At 34.0% G+C, this 22264-nt stretch overlaps 1 protein-coding gene across 3 annotated transcripts in view; it reads right to left on the bottom strand.

Annotated features, from left to right (window-relative positions):
• The window catches only part of ADAMTS19 (ADAM metallopeptidase with thrombospondin type 1 motif 19), a 248812-nt gene that overhangs the window by 128715 nt on the left and 97833 nt on the right, over window positions 1-22264 (bottom strand). For all 3 annotated transcript variants that reach the window (XM_017532489.2, XM_037739941.1, XM_037739942.1), the window contains exon 8: window positions 11984-12089. In XM_017532489.2, the coding sequence (XP_017387978.1) occupies window positions 11984-12089 (106 nt within the window). The remainder of the gene's footprint in view (window positions 1-11983; window positions 12090-22264) is intronic.

Below are 22264 nucleotides of genomic sequence, written 5' to 3' on the forward strand. Positions count from 1 at the left end.
CTTTAACATTTACCAAGGCATATGTGCCAGACGAAGATACCTGTGACACCTGCTATAGAAAATTCTAAGTACAATGGGGACAGTAAATTTAGATAGCCATTACCAATTTTAGTTGGTCAACAACAGTAACTACAAAAAATTAATTTTCAACATTTTAAAAAGTAATGGATTTCTAGAAGAGCATATTTGTTTTTTTGCCTGTTATAACAATTTATTATTATTTTTAATCTATTTCCCATTATAAAAGTCTTAGGGGACGATGTACTTCATATTTACTTATTATTTACTTCTTTTTTTTTTTTTTTGAGATAGAGTCTAGATGTATTGCCCAGGCTGGAGTATAGTGGTATGATCTTGGCTCACTGCCGCTGCCTCCTGGGTTCAAGTAATTCTCATGCCTCAAGCTGGCATGTTGGTCAGACTGGTCTTGAACTCCTAAACTCAAGTGTTCCACCTACCTCGGCCTCCCGAAGTGCTGGAATTATAGGTGTGCTCCACCGTGAGCCATTGTACCTGATCTTTATTTAGTTCTTAGTGTAGATCTAATCTCCTCTTAGAGCATATCCTCTCTTCTTGGAGCAGATATACTGCTGTACATCAATGGAAATGAGTGCCAAATTTTATTCACTTCTGAAAAGGACTCTTCTTGGAAGCTGAGAGAGAGTAGCCAAATCTAATGTATGCCTCCTGGGGCATATGCTAACTTCTTAACTACAGTCATCATGCTGTACGTTAGGTCTCCAGTGTTTATTCATCTTATAACTGAAGGATTGTAACCTTTGACCAATATCTTCCATTTCCCTACATCCCACAGCTCCTGGTAACCACCATTCTGTTACTATGAGTTTGACTTTGTTTTTGGATTCCACATATGAGTAAGATCATGCAGTAATTGTTTTTCTGTGTCTGGCCTATTTCACCTAGCAAAATGCCCTCAAGGTTCATCTACATTTTTGCAAACAGTTGAATTTCCTTCTTTTTAAAGATGTAGCAATATTCCATTATATTTATGTATACATACACACATATGTATAATTCCATTTATATAATGAATACTCTATTGTATATATACATATATAATAATAATACATATATAGTGAATATTCCATTATATATATAGAATTCTGCTTACATAATGGAAAAAAATTGTGTGTGTGTGTGTGTGTGTGTGTGTGTATGCATACACTCCCCTTACCCCACATTTTCCTTATACATTCATCTGTTGACAGACACAGGTTGTTTTTATACCCTGGCAGGTATGTTTGCCTGCCTATTGTGAATTAACAGAATTTCAGATTAAATATTCCTATTACTACAATTGCTAGATTTGGCCCTTCCACGTTCATAACTTTAGGATTTGCAGGAAATAGTTGGACAGGCCTGCAACCCGACTTTAAGGTAGACTCATTGTAACTTAAATAGAATTAACTATTATATTTTCATACAGTTTATCTTAAATAGGAATTCAAAATATGTACCAAAAAGGAAAAATATATTACCATTATATTTGTATATCAATAAAACCATATTTTCTCATAAAATCGTATTACTTAGTCAAAGCAATTGTATTCCTTGAAATCTGATTCCTCAACCATGGGACTCAATTGCCTTATGTCCTGGACCTCAGGATGACCAACAGATGAGCATACATACAACAAACTTTTATTCACTCATACAGCAAATGTTTGAGTACTTATGACGTATAATACATTCAACTTTGTGCTGTGAGGGAAAAAATGTATTAGACATGAATCCTATTTTCACAGAGGTTGTTATTCAGTTCAGAATCTATACATAGGTAAATATAAGTATAAATCAGTATATATCAAAATAATTTTAAGTGACAAATGTTATGTACAATAATCAGTTCAAGAGACTTAAAAGTGAAAACAGCCCAGATGCAGTGGCTCACGCCTGTAATCCCAGCACTTTGGGAGGCTGAGGAGGGTGGATCACAAGGGCAGGAGTTTGAGATTAGCCTGGGCAAGATGATGAAACCCTGTCTCTACTGAAAAAACAAATACAAAAATTAGCCAGGCGTGGTGGTGCATGCTTATAGTCCCAGCTACTCGGGAGGCTGAGGCAGGAGAATCACTTTAACCTGGGAGGTGGAGGTTACAGTTACCAGAGATCATGCCACTGTACTCCAGCCTGGGTGACAGAGAGAGACTCTGTCTCAAAATAATAATAACAATAATAATAATAATTAGCCAGGCATGGTGGTGGGCACTTGTAATCCTGGCTACTCAGGAGGCTGAGGCAAGAGAATTGCTTGAACCCAGGAGACAGAGGTTGCAGTGAGCTGCCATGCTGCCACTGTACTATGGCCTGTCCAACAGAGACTCCATCTCAAAAAAAAAAAAAAAAAAANAAAAAAAAAAAAAAAAACAGAAAGAAAAAAAGAAAACATATTTCCAGCCAGGCTTTCAAATTTACTTTCACAAAAGTGATAGCATTTGTCTTGGCCATTAATAGGTAAGTAAAATTGGAATAGGTATAAATCAGTAGTGCTGGAAGGTGGGACAATAAGAAAGCCCAAATAAAGCCATAATGTTTGAAAATTGTGGATCATTTGCATTCACAAAATAGAGGAGTAGGTTGTAAAGTTAGAAAAATAGACTAGGGTCACTCCATAGAAGTCATGAATCTAAGGCTAAGGAATTTCAAATTCATTCATTAGGTTGTGACAGGCAAGTTTTCTGACATGGAGATTAGGACCACAGTTCAGGAAGCTGAGTCTTAATAATGTGTGACTAGATTAGAAAGATGAGATAGTAAAGGACAGGATACCAGTTAAGTGGATACTACAAGAGTCCAAGCCTGGAGGAATAACAGGAGAAAGAATAGATTATTGAGATCGATTTCTCATCTGAAGAATGAGTAGAATTTGGCCACTGATTATGGAAGTAACTAAGGGGAGAAAGAGTTAAAGATGGTTGAGATGTCTCAACTAAAGGCTTTATGGCAATAATGGTGACAGTAAGAGAAACAGAGAATTCTGAAGAAGCAGGTTTACAGCCTGGCCCTCCCCTCTATTCTATCCAGGCACAATTTCTAGAGTAGTTAGTATGTATGTACATGTTATTGATTTCCAAGGCTTATTCATCACAAGACGTCTGTACTCTTGGTACTCTGGCAATCCTTAAAATTTTAGCAGGTACCCCAAATAGTTATTGCCTTCAAGGAGGTAACTTTGTATATTTATTGCCCCATTGGCCTTTTAGTTCTGAAGAAACTCCTGAATTGCCTACTTAGTGGAAAAACCGTAACTCCATGCCAAAGTCTAATAATATATGTTAGACCTTTTCCTCTGGTTCAAAAATCAAAACAAAAACCAAAAACACATACATTTTTGGCCATAAGAAAACATGCTTGATATTTTTATAATGACATGATATATAGGTAATTTCCCCTAACTCATATAATTTTACCCAATTCAGAATCCCTATGAAGTAGAGTCTAATTATTACATAAAGTTCTCAATCAGTGGGTAAGTGGTATATGTTTAATACAGTCTCTTTCAACATGTAAAAATATAAAACTCTGTTGGGGCTCTACTGGTTATTTTCTTGACTTTATCCATTACAAGGATAAGTTATAAATGTACAAATGTGCTGAGAATATGACAGTGAGCTAAGTAGACAAGATCTCATGTACAAACAGAAGAAAGAGACACAGGATAGAGAGTTACATTTTGAAAAGTTTTATGATTAAAATTAAGGAAGGCAAAGGGGAATAAGCCCAGGCAGTGGTTGTGCTTACAATTTTAAGAAATATTATCAGAAAGATCTCACTGTACCCTGATACATGAGTGGAGAACTAAAGAAGAAGAATGGGAGACAGCCATGCTGCTGCTCTGGAAAACTTTCCAGGCAGAAATGAAAGGAAAGGCAAAGGCCCTGAGGTGAGTGTTTGTCTCATATGTTTGGGTTTCAGCAAAGAGGCAATGAATCTGGAGTGCTGTTGGTAAGAGGGGAATGACAAGCTATAGGGAAGGAGGCTAGAACATGTAGAGCTTGGTAGGCTGTGGTGTGAGCTGGGGATTTTACAGAGTGAACCAGGAAGCTCTTGGAAGGTTTTGAGTAAAGAAGCCAGGCAATTTACTTTGCTGTAAGTGAATCTCCCTGACTCTGATTTGAAAACAGGCTATAGGAGGCAAAGGCTAAAAAGGAGAGATTATTTAAGAGGTTACTGTAATAGTCCAGATAAGAGACGTTGGTAGCTTAGTCCCAACAATTAGTAGGACAATTAGTGAGAAGTAATCAGATTCTGGATGGATTTTATGGTAGAGTCAACAGCTGATAAATTGAATGTGGACTATGAGAAACAGAGAGCACTTGAGGATAATTCTTTGGCTTTTGGGTGTCCCACTAGAAGCATGGAGCTCGATTTACTGTCATACGAGGACTTCAGGGGCAACAGTTTTAGGGCTGGGGTAGTCAATTTCTGCATGTGTGTACCAGAATAAAGTTTCACTTATGTGGACTTGTACATTTCAAAATACAGGGTATTCTTTTAATAAAAATTTGCCTGATAATTTATTGAATGTCACATGCAATATCAAAAAAACATTCTAAACAATTTGAATATGCATGCAGCATCTGTTTTGAATCAAGTTTCACTGACAATCTATGCCCAATAATACTTTACTAAGATAATAACTGTATTCAATCATTCACTTATTTTGATATCTATCAAGTGCCTAATATATACCAAGCACTGTCAAATGAATTAAGAATCCCATTATAAGCAAAAACAGGTATGGTTCCTCACTTCTTGAAGCTTGCAGCCTAATGAAATATATACCTAGCAGATGAACAAATGCACATTTATGAAGGAGGTGGTGTCACTAAAATGCTTAATAGACTGACCTACAGAGCAGGCTTCCTTTAGAACATGGCTCTTGAGAGGGTATACGAACTATGAGCAGGAGGCGATCATTAAGCTAAACTTAAAACATAAGTATAGTCCAAGTAGAGGAACAGCATGTACTTACGTCCTGCAGTGTAAAAGAACATGGTACTTTTTATTTTAAGTTCTGGGGTATATGTGCATGATGCACAGGTTTGCTACATAGGTAAATGTGTGCCATGGTGGTTTGCTGCACCTATCAACCCATCACGTGAGTATGAAGCCCAGCACGCATTAGCTATTTTTCCTGATACTCTCTCTCCCAGTCCTTCCTGCCAGGCCCCAGTGTGAGTTGTTTACCTCCTGGATTCCATGTGTTCTCATTGGAACATGGTACTTTGGAAACTGTAGGAACTCTAGTGCTGAGAATGAAAGGGAGTGTGGAATGAAGTACGACTGAGGAGCTAAGGTAGGGACAGATCATCCTCAGCCAGCCCAGAAGTAAGTTGAGTAAAGTTAGCTAGGAGAACTCTTCCATGGTTTTGGCATAGCACTGTCATTAATAACATGGGCTTTGGATTTGGACAGACTTGGCTTTGATCATGTATTCAGGCACTTATTAGCTGTGTGAGCTTTGGCAATCGTCTCTAAAATAGTATTTTTAGATTGCCTTCCCTCTTTAGGTGGGAGCAGAAGTCTTTGGCCTCAATGTGCTAAGCCAGTGCAAAATTCTGTACATCAATAAATGTCCAGATTTAGCAAGGTCAGAAAATGGTCATGGGATTATGCTACTAATAAGTATATTTAAAATTATTATTTCCCAGATAATTTATATTTTTTACAATATGTTAGACTTGGGGCTAAATTTTCCTAAAACCATACACAATAATGCAAGAGTCACTTCTGGTTGGAATCCACAAAGATAATGGAGTTATTTGTAGACATAACGGAAAAAAAGCCTATGGTGTGTGTGTGTGTGTGTATGTGTGTGTGTGTGTGTGTGTGTGTAAAAGTATAGTATCTTTATATAACAAAATAAGATACCACTAAATATTTGTACAAAAGAACAACTTTTATTATTTGCAATGAATGCCATAGGATTATGTCTATGTGCTTCATGAATAAAAAGGACAAAAATATGCAAGTACAAGCCATCTTTCAGGCCAAAAATAAAAATTGATGGTTTTCTAGCAACTCAAATGCAACTTCCTAGTGCAAGAGTGACTTAGACTGAACAGCGACTGTCACATCTGCTATGTGGCAGGGCTACTCAGAGTGTGGTTGGTGCACTCGCTGCAATTTGATAAACTCCTTTTATTACTGATTTGTATCCTGATAAGTAGCTGCTGCTAGAATGTGAATCAGCTACATCACTAAGCACACAGTATACTTCAGCTTTTTTTTTTTTTCATGTCAAGACTTTCAGTGAAGGAAGCAATGTGCTATATGCTGGCATAGAGCCCTATCTCATCACACACCACACTTGAGTAGTAAGATCACTTATTGAGCAGTTAATGCAAAATATGATTTTCATGGAGAGAAATTTACTATGTACACTAAAGTAAATTCTAGAGGGCTTAAAGTGTTAAACAGTGAGAGGAAGAGAGAAAGAGAGACAGAGTGAGAGAGATAACATAAGACAAGTATATAAAAATGTGTTTCCATAATTTTAGAATGAGAAAGTACTTGTAATTGTAAAAACCTAAAGAAGAAATTATAAAAGTATGAAATTTGATGATTAAAAAAATCTACAGGATATAAACATTAAAAATCAAGATTAAATCACTTATGATAAGGAAGAATCTTGACAACACACTTAATGAAAAGATGACATTCATATCAAATAAACTAAAAAATTAATCTCTATCAGTTTCAATTTTCTCATCTGTAAAATGACAAGCATGACAATACTTAGCTCCAGATTTCTTATGCAATTGGATTACATATGAATGCACAGTATTTAGCACAATACCTGCTAATGAAAGAATACACTGTTGTTTTTATTAAAATCCCGTTGGCAAGTCAACACAAAATACGAAATTTTGAAAGTTTAAAAATATTCTGTAATTGTGCAGTAAAGAGTTAACAAGTTTGAGTAGTCCAAAACCTGCATATTCCAAAGAACTATTTGGTCCTTGCCTGACTCCTAGGAAGTAGCCTCTAAGTCCTTGGGATATCCCTCCAAAGTATCTTTGACAAGAAGAACATCTTTGTTTATCTTGAGGCCTTCTACCACGATGGTTTTTGCTAACAATGTAATTTATGGTGGGGGACTAGGGCCAGGTTAACCTCTGGAGGGGATGGAGACTGAAGGCTTGCCTTGTGGGAAGTCAACCAAGTCTACATGTTCAAACTCCAGTAAGTTCCCTGGATATCAAGGCTCAGGTTAGCCTCCCTTGTTGCCAATACTTTGTGATGATTTCACACATTGTTGCTGGGAGAATTAAGCACTGTCTGTACAACTCCACTGGGATACAACAACTGGAAGCTTGAAGCCTGGTGTCTCCTGAACTGTGGCCTATGTGACTTTTTCCCTTGATGATTTTAATTTATATCCTTCCATGGTAATTAACTGTGACCATGAGCAAAACAGCTTTGCTGAGTTTTCTGAGTTATGCTAGCGAATCAACCCAAGAGTGGTCTTTGGGTCTCTTCTCCCAAAACATAGCAATCTAATAACAATTAATCTATTAATAAGTTATGGCCAAAAATGAAAATAAAATCCCTTTAACAAACTGTTGTTCATAAAGATCAGATAAAATATAGTGGATATAATAAATATGTACATATATATGAATTCAATAAACTGTCAAATTCATGAAAAATTTTCTAAGTATTTTCATTCACAAAAATAAAGTTTTAGACTTCATCACATTAAATTATGAAGATACCAATTATATTTGACAAATATGTGTTAACTCAGGACTACCAGTAAAAACATTTCTTGTCAAAAATTGTGATTACCAGAAAAATAACTTCTACACTTTAGTGCTTAGACCACAAAATTGTTTTGAAATGCAATTTTTAAACATTGGCTTAAATAATTTATTTCCTCTTTCTTACTGTAGATTTTAATTTTCACTTTTCTATGTAATTATATAGTTTTAAGTTGATAATTTGCCAAAGGAAGATTTCAATACATTTTGGCTGACATTGTTTTAGATTCCTTTGCACTAGTAAAAGAAAAAATGTTTGCCCTCTTTATATACTCAAGTCTTCATCCCCAGGAGTCATTTCTTTTAATACATAGTGGAACATATTGATTTTTCCAGCTATATGTTAACTTGTTCTGGGAATTTCTAGATCTGTTCTGAAACATTTTATATGTGATTATTTTACATGTAATTTCCTTGAAGTTTACATGGAATCATTCTGTTATTCTAAGATTGCGAGTTGCAGAATTATATGATATCATAGTTCGTTTTTAGTTTCTAGAAGACGGTTTTCACTTACATAATTTAACACAAAAAAAGAAAAGGAAATTCAAAAAGAAAAAGAAAAATATAGGATTAAAGAGTTTCACTTAAGTAGCTAACTCTTAATCATACCTCTAAGTAAAAGGGCTCTGTGTGTATATGTGTTTGTGTCTCTGTAATGTGTGCATGCACAATGGCATGTGCATAGAATCTGTAGATGTCATTATTTAACATCCATGAAGACTTTCCCCACTGGAGAGATTATGAGCATATAGACATTTTTTCTTATAACCTTCTTTCTTTATTTCTTCTTACATTGTGCCTTATATCTTATACTCTATGATAATGATGACATAATTTATATAGATAAATTTCTTCCTATTTGTTTTTTATAAACATGACATTATTGTGACTGCTGTTGCCTCTCGCTGTCTAGCATGGAGAAAACACCAGCCACTACTTTTGAGACAAATATTGCTTACTGCTATGAAGAGTTTTTGGTAACAGAGTAGTTCAACATATATCACATCCTGGTCCTAGTCCATCAAGTATTACACATACCTTTGGCACATCTCTATTGATTTTGGGTACAGCTCTATAAAAGTCAAATAAAATAATATTTTGGTACCATTTGAGCTATTCCAATCTGAGCTCCTGGTCATAAACCAACTACATAAAGCTAAAGTGTCTTTTCCTTAAATTACCTCATTTAGTTTTTGATTTAAATAGTGATAGCTCCATGGTCAACAGTTTAGATGTTAATAAATTAACCTGTATTGTGTTTGATTCCCTTAATTAGTATTTTTCCTACATTTTAGAATACAATGAAGATTGAAGAAATTAATTTTGCATATCTGGTTTTAAGCATATCTGTTTAAAAATATATTTTTTAAAAGTAAGCTCTACTATTGAGGGTACTTGACAAAATTATTTAAAATCTGCAGAAATATACACTGTATATCAAGGTGTTACTGCATAGCTCAAGAGCAAAAATAATAATTATTAATAAATCTGTATTTTATGAGAATTATATTTATGATTAATTTACGTATAGCTTCTTAAAATTATTAATAAGTTTTTCTTGCCTCTAGACATTATTCTTAGCATTTTTTCCTTTAAATGATGCCTATGATTTTTTCATAGGTTTTATGACTAAACTGAAAATACCCTTCAGTTATCGAAATTGTTTTGGAATTAAGGGTCTATAGCCTATCATTCCTAGAATGATATATTAAACAAGGTTATTGCACTGTACACTTTCTGTAAAGAATGATGATGTTAAGGTATATTTATCTTTTTTTTTAAGTAAATAATTAACTCTTCTTATTCTTGGTTATTTGACTGAAGACTGAAAGCCTGTATGGGAGAATATGAAAGGATATTTGGCCCTTGAACAACATGGGTTTGAACTGTGTAGGCCCACTTATAGGCAATTTTTTTTTCAACTAAATGAGGATCAAAATTGCAGTGTCTGCAGGTTGCTAACCTTGCATATATAGAGGACAAACATCTCAAATAAGTAGGTTCCACAGGGCCAACTGCTGGACTTGGATGTGCATGGATTTGAGTATATGTAGAGACCAATCCCCTGGCAAATACTGAGGGACAACCGCATATTTATACATTTAAAAATGGTGTCATCAAAAATCGATTACTTGAAAGTTACTAGGAGAGTGCATTTTAAGTTCTCAACACAAAAAAATGCTAAGTACGTGAGTTAATACTTATGTTAATTTGCTAAATTTGCCACTCCACAGTGTATACACATTTTGAAACATTTCCATGGGGTAAATTTTGATCAATTACAAAAATTAAAAATCAATTGCTATTGATATTCTATTTCTTATGCTGGGTTATGGATACTTAGCTATAGCTATGCTTAATTTTTGATAATTCACAGAGCTATCTGATCACAATTTGATCACTTGCGTTTATGGAAATAACTTTTTAAATTAACTACTGTCATGTCCTATGTAAACTATTTCTTCTAAGCTTTCATTTACCAATCAAATTCCACTGCCAACTAAAACTTTACTCAACTGCCTACAGACTCCAGGAATATAATGAAAATGAAGTGAGCTGGGTATACCATACCAGAGTGTTGGGGCCTCTGATGAACTGAGAAAGACGGGTCTAATTTAAGGGGTACAGATACTGCCCAGCTCCTAGGAATGGCTGCCATGTGAGACTGTGGATTGAGTGTTACCAGGTCTGCAAATTTTACTTTTATGTCAAATTTATACTTTTTTAATATTGGCAACTAATTCAATTTTTAAACACTGAAGGCCAAACTAAATATGTCTTTAACTAAAGGGTCCTCCATAAAGATCACCTCCCTGAGTAGGGCCTCACTAAATCTGAGTCCAAATAAAACACTTTCATTTGTACTGCTGATATTGCCAGCAATTAGGAAAGCCTGCATTCAAAATTAAGTCTGATTCCCCAACCCGTGCATTACTTTTTTTTTGAGATGGAGTCTTGCTCTGTTGCCAGGCTAGAGTGCAGTGGCACAGTTTTGGCTCATTGTAACCTCTGCCTCCGGGTTCAAGTGATTCTCCTGCCTCAGCCTCCTGAGCAGCTGGGACTACAGGCATGCACCACCATGACCAGCTAATTTTTGTATTTTTGGTACAGAACGGGTTTCAACATATTGGTCAGGATGGTCTCCATCTCTTGACCTCATGATCTGCCCACCTCGGCCTCCCAAAGTGCTGGGATTACAGGCATGAGCCATTGCTCCAGGCCACCATTTCTACTTTAATAAACTTCCTAAAAATATGATCATAGTTTTATGTAATTTGAATCCTAAACTAAACTCATATCAAAAGTATATCCCTGTTCACAGATGAGGAATCTAGGCCCTAAGATAACAGACAACTTAATGTAGAATTACGGAACAGTTTGACCTGAGTTAAATGGCTTGAGTTCAAACCCCTCACTCCAACAATTACCATTTTTATAATTTCAGGACGGTAAATTAATTTCTGTATATTTCAGTATTTTTCCTGAAAAATGAGCACACTAATAACACATCACAAAATTGCTGTGAGTATATACAAAGCACTTAGAAACATGTCTGGCAAATATTAATAGTAAATAGTATATAAGTGTTGCTATTATTAATTATTGCTATTAATTTCAGTGAAAAGAAAATTAGAATAATAATTACCTCCTTGGGTTTGTATTAAGTGAACTAATCTATGTAAAATATTTATAAGTGTACCTGAGACATAGTTAATATTCAATACATGTTAATTATATGGCTAATTTCATTCTCTTTCAAGTACATCACATCTAAATCATATGGATTAATTCCTTTACTTGCACCTGGTAATAATGAATATAGGTACTACCATAAGCTGGAATTACTTTCATTTGTACTGAGTGAATGTTTGAAAGTTTATAGCTTTGTAGTCTTATGATTATAGAAACATTTGTATCATTTAAAAATGTGTAGCGAGATCAATCATGCACTATGTAATGACTGTCTTGATGGAGATTTTAATAATGTATTAAGATTTTTTTCAAAGAAGCAGGAATAGCTGCAACACTCAAAAGATATTCTTTAAATGTAGTCGGTCTTCACCCCTTCTTGTCTCCCTAGTTTTTCAAAAACTTGAAGCCCAAAGAAAAAATCAAGTTATCCATGCAATTCAATAACTTGAATTACAAAATTATATGCTAACATATTTAACATAGTCATGATTTTTACTTACTTGTGACCCATTTCATGAGCAATCGTAAAAGCAAGATTCAGGCCATTGTCTTCAGCAATAATACATTTTCTCTTTTCGCTACACATTCCACTCAAGTAAGCTATACCTAAAAAACACAAACATTAATTATTATATGTCTGAATGAATATGCAAATGTTTATACTAGTTATTAGCAGCAGGTTGAAAATGACAGTTGTCTCAACTAAAATGTCGATATTAATCTGTGAAATCTAGCCCTAATACATGAAATTTTAGGGGCAAGCATTTATGTATAAGCCAGGCAAAAAACTGCTCATATCCTTTTCAATTTCATATTTTAGGTAAAATTATTTTACCAATTATCAAATTCTCAAAAGGAATAAGAATATATGTTATAAATACCAATTTCATCATCATGTAAGACAAATGAACAGTTACAACTTAGAAAATGTAAATAAAATAGCAATGATTATTTTAAATATAGTCAATTACTGTGAAGAACATAGTTTCAGAAAAACAATGCAAAATAAACTACATATAAGGCAGTCTTGAACTTAAATTTATATTTTGGATAAATACAATTGTTAAATTCTATTCATGAGACACTATTTAAACTAATACGGCATAGACCTATATCATATTTGAAAAATTAAAAAGGTTTAATTTGAAAATTTCTTTGCTAAATGGTATGTTGCATAGTATATGATACTGAAATATTGCTTAAGGTAAAAATTTTAGCAAGATAATTTGATCTTTTGAAAATTATCAGCAAAAATGATAATATTTAAACTCTTTGATATTCTGTAGTCAAATATTTATGTCCCATTTTACAAATTAAGACATATACTTGAATAATGATCATTTCAGAAAATAAATTGTAACCTACCAACTGTAAGTTTTCATATTATTTTTAAATAACAAAAATTATTATATCAATTATTTTTGATACATTGTATGTTCTCTATTTCCCATATCCTTATAAATTAAATTTTGAACTCCTTTTATAGATGAAGATATTTAGGCCTAGGAAGTTCTGATTTACCAAAGACCACATAATTACTAAACATGATGGAATGTGGATTTAATTTCACCTTTGAATCCATCTGCTGGAGGTTTATTTTGTTCTGAAAAAAATTTAATACAGAGCTTATGCTAATTAAAGATGGTCAATTGACTGCCTGTGACTTTTTTTCTCTCTCCAGAAACAAAATATAATGGTAAGAAATAATGTAAATAAATTATTTTAATACAATTTTAAAAGAATAAATCATCATGCCCATGTTGGGAAAGTTAGAAGATTCATGGAAGAATAAGAACAGATCTAGTGAAAGCTACAGCCTAAATGACAAGAGGAAGATTTTTGATGAGAAGAGAATTTCTGCATGGGGTGAAACTCCAGAAAGGCTCAAGACTGAGGCACACATGGTCTAGGGAGAAGCATTGTAGGTGGGTTGAAAATGGAGATTAGCTGAAAGTATACCTGACGTTCTCAACAACTCATTTAAATCTTCAAGTACAATGTCAAGGCCTGTTATTCACAAGCCTATCAGGAAAGTAGAGATGTAATAATCTTTAAGCAAAAGGTAGTATAAATATATTACTTTTAGAAATATAACTACATGAAGAAACAGCAAAAAGATGAAATACACATATGGATGTCGTTTTTTATATCTTTATAAATTAAAATAGATTTTATAGAAATTTATCATCTACAAATAGAGGAAATGACTTCTTAATGAATGGGTAGGTAGATGGATGGATGGATTGATGAACAGACAGATGATAAGCTCAGTTACTTCATTTGGCTTACTAAGATAACTTAAATTACTTCAAGGTTAAATCAAGACAAAGTAGGACAGAAAGATAAAGATAGGGACAGAAAGGGACTGGGAAGGGAGAAGAGGAGGGGAGAAGGAGAAAATCATATTCCTTTATCTATTATCGTTCTATTAAGCAACAAATGAAATAAAAACTTTTTAAAATTTGATTTAAACATAAAAGATAAGAAAAAGGGAGGATAAAAAAATTTACTCTAAATAGAGTATTGAAAGTTATAGCATTTGGAAATAAAATAATAAGAGATTAAATGTTCCCCCAAATACTAAATTAAATTCACTATAATTAGCATGCTGCTATCATTGATCAGTACAAATTTTCCCTTAAGATTCCCATATATTTTGCCACTTTTTTCACCACAGCTAAAAGAGTCCCACCACCTTGTTCAGATTTAAACTCAGCTAATATGCGTTATCATGTCATTTACATGTTTGTCACATGGACTAGGACATATAAAATTCAGTCACTTTAATGATTTTTACATGTCTTCTCCAGTATTCACTCTAATGTCATACTTTCCCCACATAAAAATGGTACTGCCACTTGTTTGTAATTTTTATTTTTTCTAATGTCTTACTGTATTTGCATTGACTAGGATTTTCAACATACTATTGAAATATATGGGCAACACTAAGCTCCTTGTTTTTCCTTCTGAGTTTAATAGAAATATTTACAGTTTCACAGTTGCATATGATATTTGCTGTAGGTATTCATGGAATATTTTATTAATTTAAGGAAAATACTTTCCGAAATCATTGTATGTCTGAGTGAAAAAAGAGAAAACATGATTTGATATATGGGTCAAAGGTGAATGGAAGTTGAATAGTAATTTTTGGAAAAGAATAAAAGGATTGGAATAGCCACTTAGGGAAATATGAAAGAGCTGAATAAGTACTATAGGAGTGCTTAATGTAAATGAGTCAGAAAATATGTTGCTTCAGCTGAGGAGTGCATGAGTTTGGAATAGCACTAACATAGTACTCAGCTGAGTGATATTCAACCTGGTGGCTGACACAAGAGTAAATTTAGATTCAACTTAGGTTGTGGTTTTGTAAATCAGGTGTAAAGATCACAAGGTATAAAAGTTGTCAGTAAAGTTGAAAGTGAAAGAAGGCATAACACTTATATGGATCTATGGGGGATGAGTAAAGAAGTAAGGTTAGAGGGAGCCTGATAATTTGGAGAAAAGAATACAGTGGTGAAGAGAATAGAATCATCAATGATGAAAAGAGCAGACATTTTATGAAAAAGTACTAGAGACTGCAATCAGGGAGTGAGCATTAGGGATTTAAGATTTCAGAGAGAAAGTTCTAAGACATGACTAGGTATTGTCACAAGAGTAAAGACAGGTGCAGGTAGAGGTCATCTAGGTTGAGATCAATAATTATTAAATAGTGTTGGGTGAACTAATAATATAAACATGAAATTGCACATGATCAGAAAGAACTTGGGACAGTGGGAGGTGACCAACATCCATAAGAAATGTGGGTTAGAATCAAGATTTATCACAGCTTTAAATTGCTAAAGCTCAAAAACTTCAAGATCAGAGAGGTTTGGGTTTAGAAACAGCAGTGGGGAGCAGAAGGAATGTGACAAGTATACAATCTTTGTTTCTTTCTTGTTCCAGCCCTATGATACAGGGTAAGAGAAAGAGGGAACAATGGCCTCTCTTGGAACTCGAGACGATAGAAACCCATAATCACCAGGTTATAGGAAATCAATAACTATCATGTGGTCATGCAAAAAAATATGATGATACAGGCAACAGTTTATAATATAATGACATGTTTATGCAACAAAATGTAGATATATACAAAATAATATAAAATATTCAAAAATGATTAGTGCATATTTACACAGGTATGATTACAACTATGTATCAAAAACATCATGCCATCACATATTCATATGAACAAAAAGATACAGTTTTATCATGAGAAAAGTAAAGTCTCATAAATATGATAATCATGTCTTCGAAATTTGAGTGGTAATTAGTAGAACCTCTTATAGACTAGGGTGTGGTCTGTAAGACCAAAAATGGCCCAAAAGAACGCTTAAAATGGCCATCTCCTCCTACTTTTATTTTACCAAAGTGTAAAGTCAGAATCTTCATTTGAGACTCCGATAAATTTAAGTTCCATTGTTCTTAGATTTGAAACACTAAGGAATTTTTCTTTGATTTGAAAGTTACGGAGAATGATTGTAACCACACTAATTTAAATGACTTACATTATTCTGTTTAAAAGCCTAGCTTTTCAGTTCAAGGACCCACATGTTTGTTATTATAATAAGAGATGGGGTTAAGGGGCAAAGGATTTAACACAGGTGTTATTTAAAGGTAGATGTAATACAGACCCTTTTCAAAGCACAATTTTTTTGAGACAGAGTCCTGCTCTGTTGCTCAGGCTGGAATCCAGTGATATGATCTCGGCTCACTGCAACCTCTGCCTCCCAGGTTCAAGGGATTCTCCTGCCTTAGCTTCCCAAATAATTGGGATTACAGACACCCGCCATCATGCCTGGCTACTTTTTTTGTATTTTTAGTAGAGACAGGATTTCGCCATGTTGGCCAGGCTGGTTTCGAACTCCTGACCTCAAGTGATCCACCCGCCTCAGCCTCCCAAAGTGCTGGGATTACAGGCATGTGCCACTGCCAGCTCAAAGCACTGTTTTAATACAAAAAATTCTGGAAATACAAAGCAAACAAAAACAACCTTCTAATTTCTCACCTAAAAATGAGTCAAGTCATGTACAAGAAGTCAACTGAACCTCTCATCAGAAAACAAAACACATGCCGTGACACACCTCATAAGATAAGAGACTCCTAAAACCCTAGGGGATGCATTTTCCAGTAATGGAACTAATGGAGAAATCACAGTTTTTATGTGATGAGATGGATGCATTCCAACAAAACTAAGTCTTTGGGCTCCAGAAGTAGTGTTTTTAAGCACTAGCTAGGCTACCTGAGTTCAAAATCCAGGCATTCTTGGTACAAATTCCTGGCACAGCTCTAGGTAAAATACTGATCCTATGACTGTACTCTATGGCTCTTACTATTATTTGAGGCCTAATGGAACAAAAAAGGAAATACATGACAAGCAGTAAATGTGCAATGATGAGGCATATGACTTTAAGAGTATGATTTTGGCTGGGCATGGTGGCTCATGCCTGTAATCCTAGTACTTTGGAGGATTGTAATCCTAGCAGCTGTAATCCTAGCACTCTCGGCCTCCGAGGATCCTAGCACCTCGGAGGCCGAGGCAGTTGGATCAGCAGACATCAGGAGTTTGAGACCACCCTGGCCAACATGGTGAAAACCCATCTCTACTAAAAATACAAAAATTAACTGGGTATAGTGGTGTGCACCTGTAGTTCCAGCTACTCAGGAGGCTGAGGCAGGCGAATTGCTTGAATCTGGGAGGTGAAGGTTGTAGTGAGCTGTGATTGCACCACTGCACTCCAGCCTGGGTGACAGAGCAAGACTGTATCCAAAAAAAAGAGTGTGATTTTAAAATGCTCATTTTAAAATCTGTTCATTAACACATAAAGATGTACATAAGATATTACAGGAGAATAAAAAAAGGGAAATATGGTAGAGAAAAATCTAAGCACAAAAAGCTTTGAAAGAGGGTAACAACTTAGTGATATCCCTGAGTAGGCAAGGGTTAGCCAGGGACAGGCAAGGGTTAGCCAGGGACAGGCAATGGGAGTTGGGGGAGTTCCTGAACAAAGGACTAAACAGGGGAAAGGGCAAACAGATGCTTATGAGAGTTAATGTCACTCATAGAGGTGATGTCTTAGGGTTTTTAAGTGTGCCAGCCATGTAGCACATCTCTGCATCAACACTGTATTCGGGATCTCCTCAGTCATGGGTGTGTTAAAGGAACTGCAAAGGTGAAATTATCTGAAACAAAGACTAACTTGTCATGTGATACAATGCAATAAAAGTGCAATTGTGAAGAACCAAAATTCGTTTTATTACTAATTAGAAAAAAAGTTGGAATGATGTACGAATAGTACCCAGATAATATGAAACCCATTTACATGATTAAATTCAAATAGGTTTTTGAATGTGTTTTTGAATCTAAGTTGTCTCTCTAGTTGGCTAATAACTGCCTGTTTCATTAAAATACAAGAAGGTGATGTAGGAATGTAAAAGTACCCTTATGGAAGTTATAAGTTTGGTATCAGTGTAGTTGATTTCTATTTTAAAAGACAGATTTTTATTAAAGGCTTCCAGATTTTCTTAAATGTTTAAGTAATTTAAAACACTTATGCAGTTTTTATAAATACTAAGAGAAAACTGATCTAGAAAGAGAAAGGAGTACAATAAAAGCTATAATAAACATCTGATCAAATAAGACAGAATATTGTATAAATCTTAAAATGTTGTTTATGCATGATAGCATCATGATAGACTGAATCCCTTTTTGCTAAAAACTTAGAGAGATGACAAATTATAGGTAATAAACATTTTTTTGAATGTATAGCTGAGGTTGAAAAAGAAAAGATAATTCCCAAGTGCAAAGCTAAAGTTTAAGAAATTCAAATCTGGACAGAGAAAATCATGAGTTGATGCTGCCACTGCCTGAGTAACAGATAAGATATATAACTTCTTAAATAAATGTGTGGTTTCAAAATGTCTGTGGGTACAGGCACTGGTGAGTAGGGAACAGAGATTCATGCATAAACTAAAAAGCCTGAAAGTGCTGTTGTTAATTACCATCAAGCATTTGAAAATAACCTTAGGAATCTGCCAGTGCAGGAAAAAACAAGAAAGCTTGGCTTAAAAAATCTGAGTATGCTAGAAATAAAAACCCAAAGCTACCCTGAGCACAGGAGCATCAGTATGAAGCTTAAGAAATACTAAGCCATATATGTAACATAAAAGTTGATACCATTATGTGGATATTTGCCTGTCCTGTGATAACCAATGAAATATGACCATGATGAGATACTTTATCACCTCAGCAAGCATGAAATTCTCAGAGGGGAAACATGCTTCACTGAATATGAGCTCACAAATCATAATTACAAACCAAGTAAAGAAATGGTTTCCTGTGAAGAAAGAGACCACAGATATAAAAACTAGAGAAAAATAATGATGAAATAAATACTTATTTAACTTAAATAGAGCAAGTTTGAAGTTCACATTCACTGTGCCACCACAACCCAAATATATCTTTTTGTCAATTAGAGAAAGAAAACACTTCATCACGGTACTTCATGTACAATTATTGGTGTAATAAACAGTTTTTTGAGAAAACTTTCACTGATACGTGATAAAAGTTGTTCAAGTACATACACAAATGTATAATGTACACAATCGTAGTATACTTGTATACATATCTATTATATGTTTGGATAACATATGTAATTATAATGTATAAATAAGTACACAAATGTATAAATGAAAATTTAAATGTTATCTCTTACAATAAGCACTAATCTGGAAAAGACCCTCAGTGAAGGAACTAGTAAAAAAAAGTGCTGCAGAAAAAAGGAAGCTGAACATAGAAACAAGGGGTGAATACAAGAAAACTGGCATGAAAATCTTCATAAACATTCTCAATGAAATAACAGTGACAGTAATAATAATATCTGAGTTTTGAGGTGTGTGAGATTTATGCAATGAAGGAACTAATACAGTGAATTCAATACCATAAAATTAGATAACACATGAACTAATCTAAAGAACTCTACTATTGTACAGACTCAGAAGAGAAATGATAACCCATTTTAGACTATGTTAATATGAGAATATGTACTTTTCAAAATGAGTAACTACTGAAATAAAGAACTATAATTAATAACTAGCAAAATAACAGAAGGCAAAACAAATTAGAAAAATGTAATCATTGCAATAGAAGTAAAACAGAAAACAACTAGAGAGAAATTATCTGGTAAAGTGAAAGCAGAAATAAAGTAAAATATGTTAGTAGTCAAATTAGGTGAAAAGGAACTTACTTTAAAAACTTACTGGATTAGGCTTAATAAAATTCCTATATATCTGGCCATAAAGAACAGATGTAAAGTTTAATAATAAAAACATTAATACAACAAAAAAGAATCACCAAGCCAAATAACTCCCAAAGAGTTGGTTCACAATATTAATATTTTATAAAATACCCTGAAGTAAAAATATTATGCATAAAGGCAATAATTATATAATTATAAGAAGTATTTGAAAATATTAAATATATTTGTATATCATAAATTCATCTCAAACTAATGATAAAATTAAAATAGAGAATTCTAAACTAGTATCAATAATTGATCTTTCAATAATTGATAGATTCAATTAGATGAAAATGAAGAAATAGAGAATCTAAATATTCCATCTGAAAAGTTTTATATAATTTTTTCTCTCTCTTACACACACACATACTCTTTAACAATTAGAAGATACATATCATGTTCAAACATAAATTCTTTTCTAAAGTTGCCAATGCCACCAAACAGCACTACATACACAAAGAACAATGTCACAGAGGTAATATTCTCTAACTGCACAGCAATAAAATTAGAAATCAACACAAAGATAGTTACTCTTCCAATTCCTTCCTCTCTTCTTCCTCCTAATAAGTGGATATTTTGAAACAGAATTTGAAATAACTTATGGATAAAAGAAGAGAAACTACAGTGGAGATAATAAATATTTTAGAAATAAATGTATCCATTCATTACATAACAAAGCCAGTGGTGCACAGTGTAGAGTAGTTCATAGTGGTCCAATATTCCTGTCGGGAACAACTAGGAAGGCTATATAAAACAGAAAATAGTATTTGTAAAGGCATCAGTGAACCATAGAAACAAAAAGAATAGAAGCTTTTAAATCCTAAAAATAGGGGAAACTCTCAAAGGTGAGCTGAATCACTAACGCCACTTTTTCCCTGGTGGTTTGCTGATTTTCAGCAAGAACCAGAGAATGAGAAGCTGGACTTAATCCAGAAGAGGACAATTGCAGAAGAAAAAAGAAAAACAAATGGGGGTGGGAGGGGCCAACCAGCACTGGATTTTATTGTCCATAAAAGGCTGGAGACTTTGGTGGACGCATAAGTTGAAGTAACAAAACTGGAGACTTGAGAAGCCATAGAGTATTCTCCTTCAAGAAAATTGCCATATTCTACAACTGGCATGGAATGGTATTTTAAATAGCAAAATCCCAAATCTCTGAATAGCCAAACAGAATCTCCATGTGGACTTGTGACACAATACAGTACCAAATTAGGATCATTAGTTCCCATACTGTCTACCAAGAAAGACTAAATAATTTATCCTATATAATAATATCATCATCTGGAACCTCCATTGCTGCAGAGATTTTTAAACATTAATCATTGATTGAAAAAATACCAGGCTTGCATGATGAGCAGGTCAATTTGACCACATGTCAACAATAAACTGTCACCAAGGAGTGACCAAATACTGCAGTTAGCAGATGGGATTTTAAAATAATTGGGATTAATATGTTAAGGAACATTGAGGAAAAGTTAGACAAAACTGATATAAGATGCAGAAACTCTCAGAGAATTGGGATTTATAAAAAAATCAAACAGACATTTTTGATTTTAAAATCACAGTATTTGAGATTATTATCTCAGTAGATTATGATCTCAATAGATGATTTAACCGCAGATTAAACAGAGGAGGAAAGAGAACTAGTTTGCTGGATAGATTAGTTAATTTAAAATACCCAAATTCCAGCAATAGAGAAGAAAATGATTAGAAAATGTTTTTAAAGGAACATGATATACATGTGAGACACAATTATAGGTGTTGCATTATTTTAATTTTGAGGAAACAGACAACAAAATAGGATATTTATCTGAGAATTAATGATTAAATGTATTTCAAAACTTGTAAGGCAATAACACAGAATAAATAAAGCTCAATAAGGTCCAAATCCAAAACACAGATAACACCCCATGCTAAAGAGAATGTGGAGCATCAGGAGCCATCATTCATTGCTGTTGGAAAGCAAAATGGTACAGCCACTTTGAAAGACAGTTTGGCAATTTCTTACAAAATTAAACATACTCTTACCATATGATCCACCATCACACTAGTTAGTGTTTACCCAAAGCAGCTGAAAATTTACTTTCACACAAAATCCTGCATATGGATGTTTATAGCAGCTTTATTTGTAATGGCCAAAACTTCGAAAGGTGAATGGATTCATAAGCTGGTATCTCTATCCAACAGAACATCATTCAATGCTAAAATGAAATGAGCTATCAAGCCATGGAAAGAGATGGAGGAATCTTAAATACACATTACTAAGTGATAGAAGCTAGTCTGTAAGCCCACCTATTGTACGGTTTCAACTATCTAACATTCTGGAAAAGGCAAAATTATGGCAAAAGTAAAAAGATCAGTGGATGTCATGGATTAAGAAGGGAGGAATGAATAAATAGGTGGAACACAAGATTTTTTAGGGCAGAGAAGGTACTGTATATGATACTA

This window comes from Cebus imitator, unplaced genomic scaffold, assembly GCF_001604975.1.
Source record: "Cebus imitator isolate Cc_AM_T3 unplaced genomic scaffold, Cebus_imitator-1.0 Scaffold76, whole genome shotgun sequence".
Classification (NCBI taxonomy): domain Eukaryota; kingdom Metazoa; phylum Chordata; class Mammalia; order Primates; family Cebidae; genus Cebus; species Cebus imitator.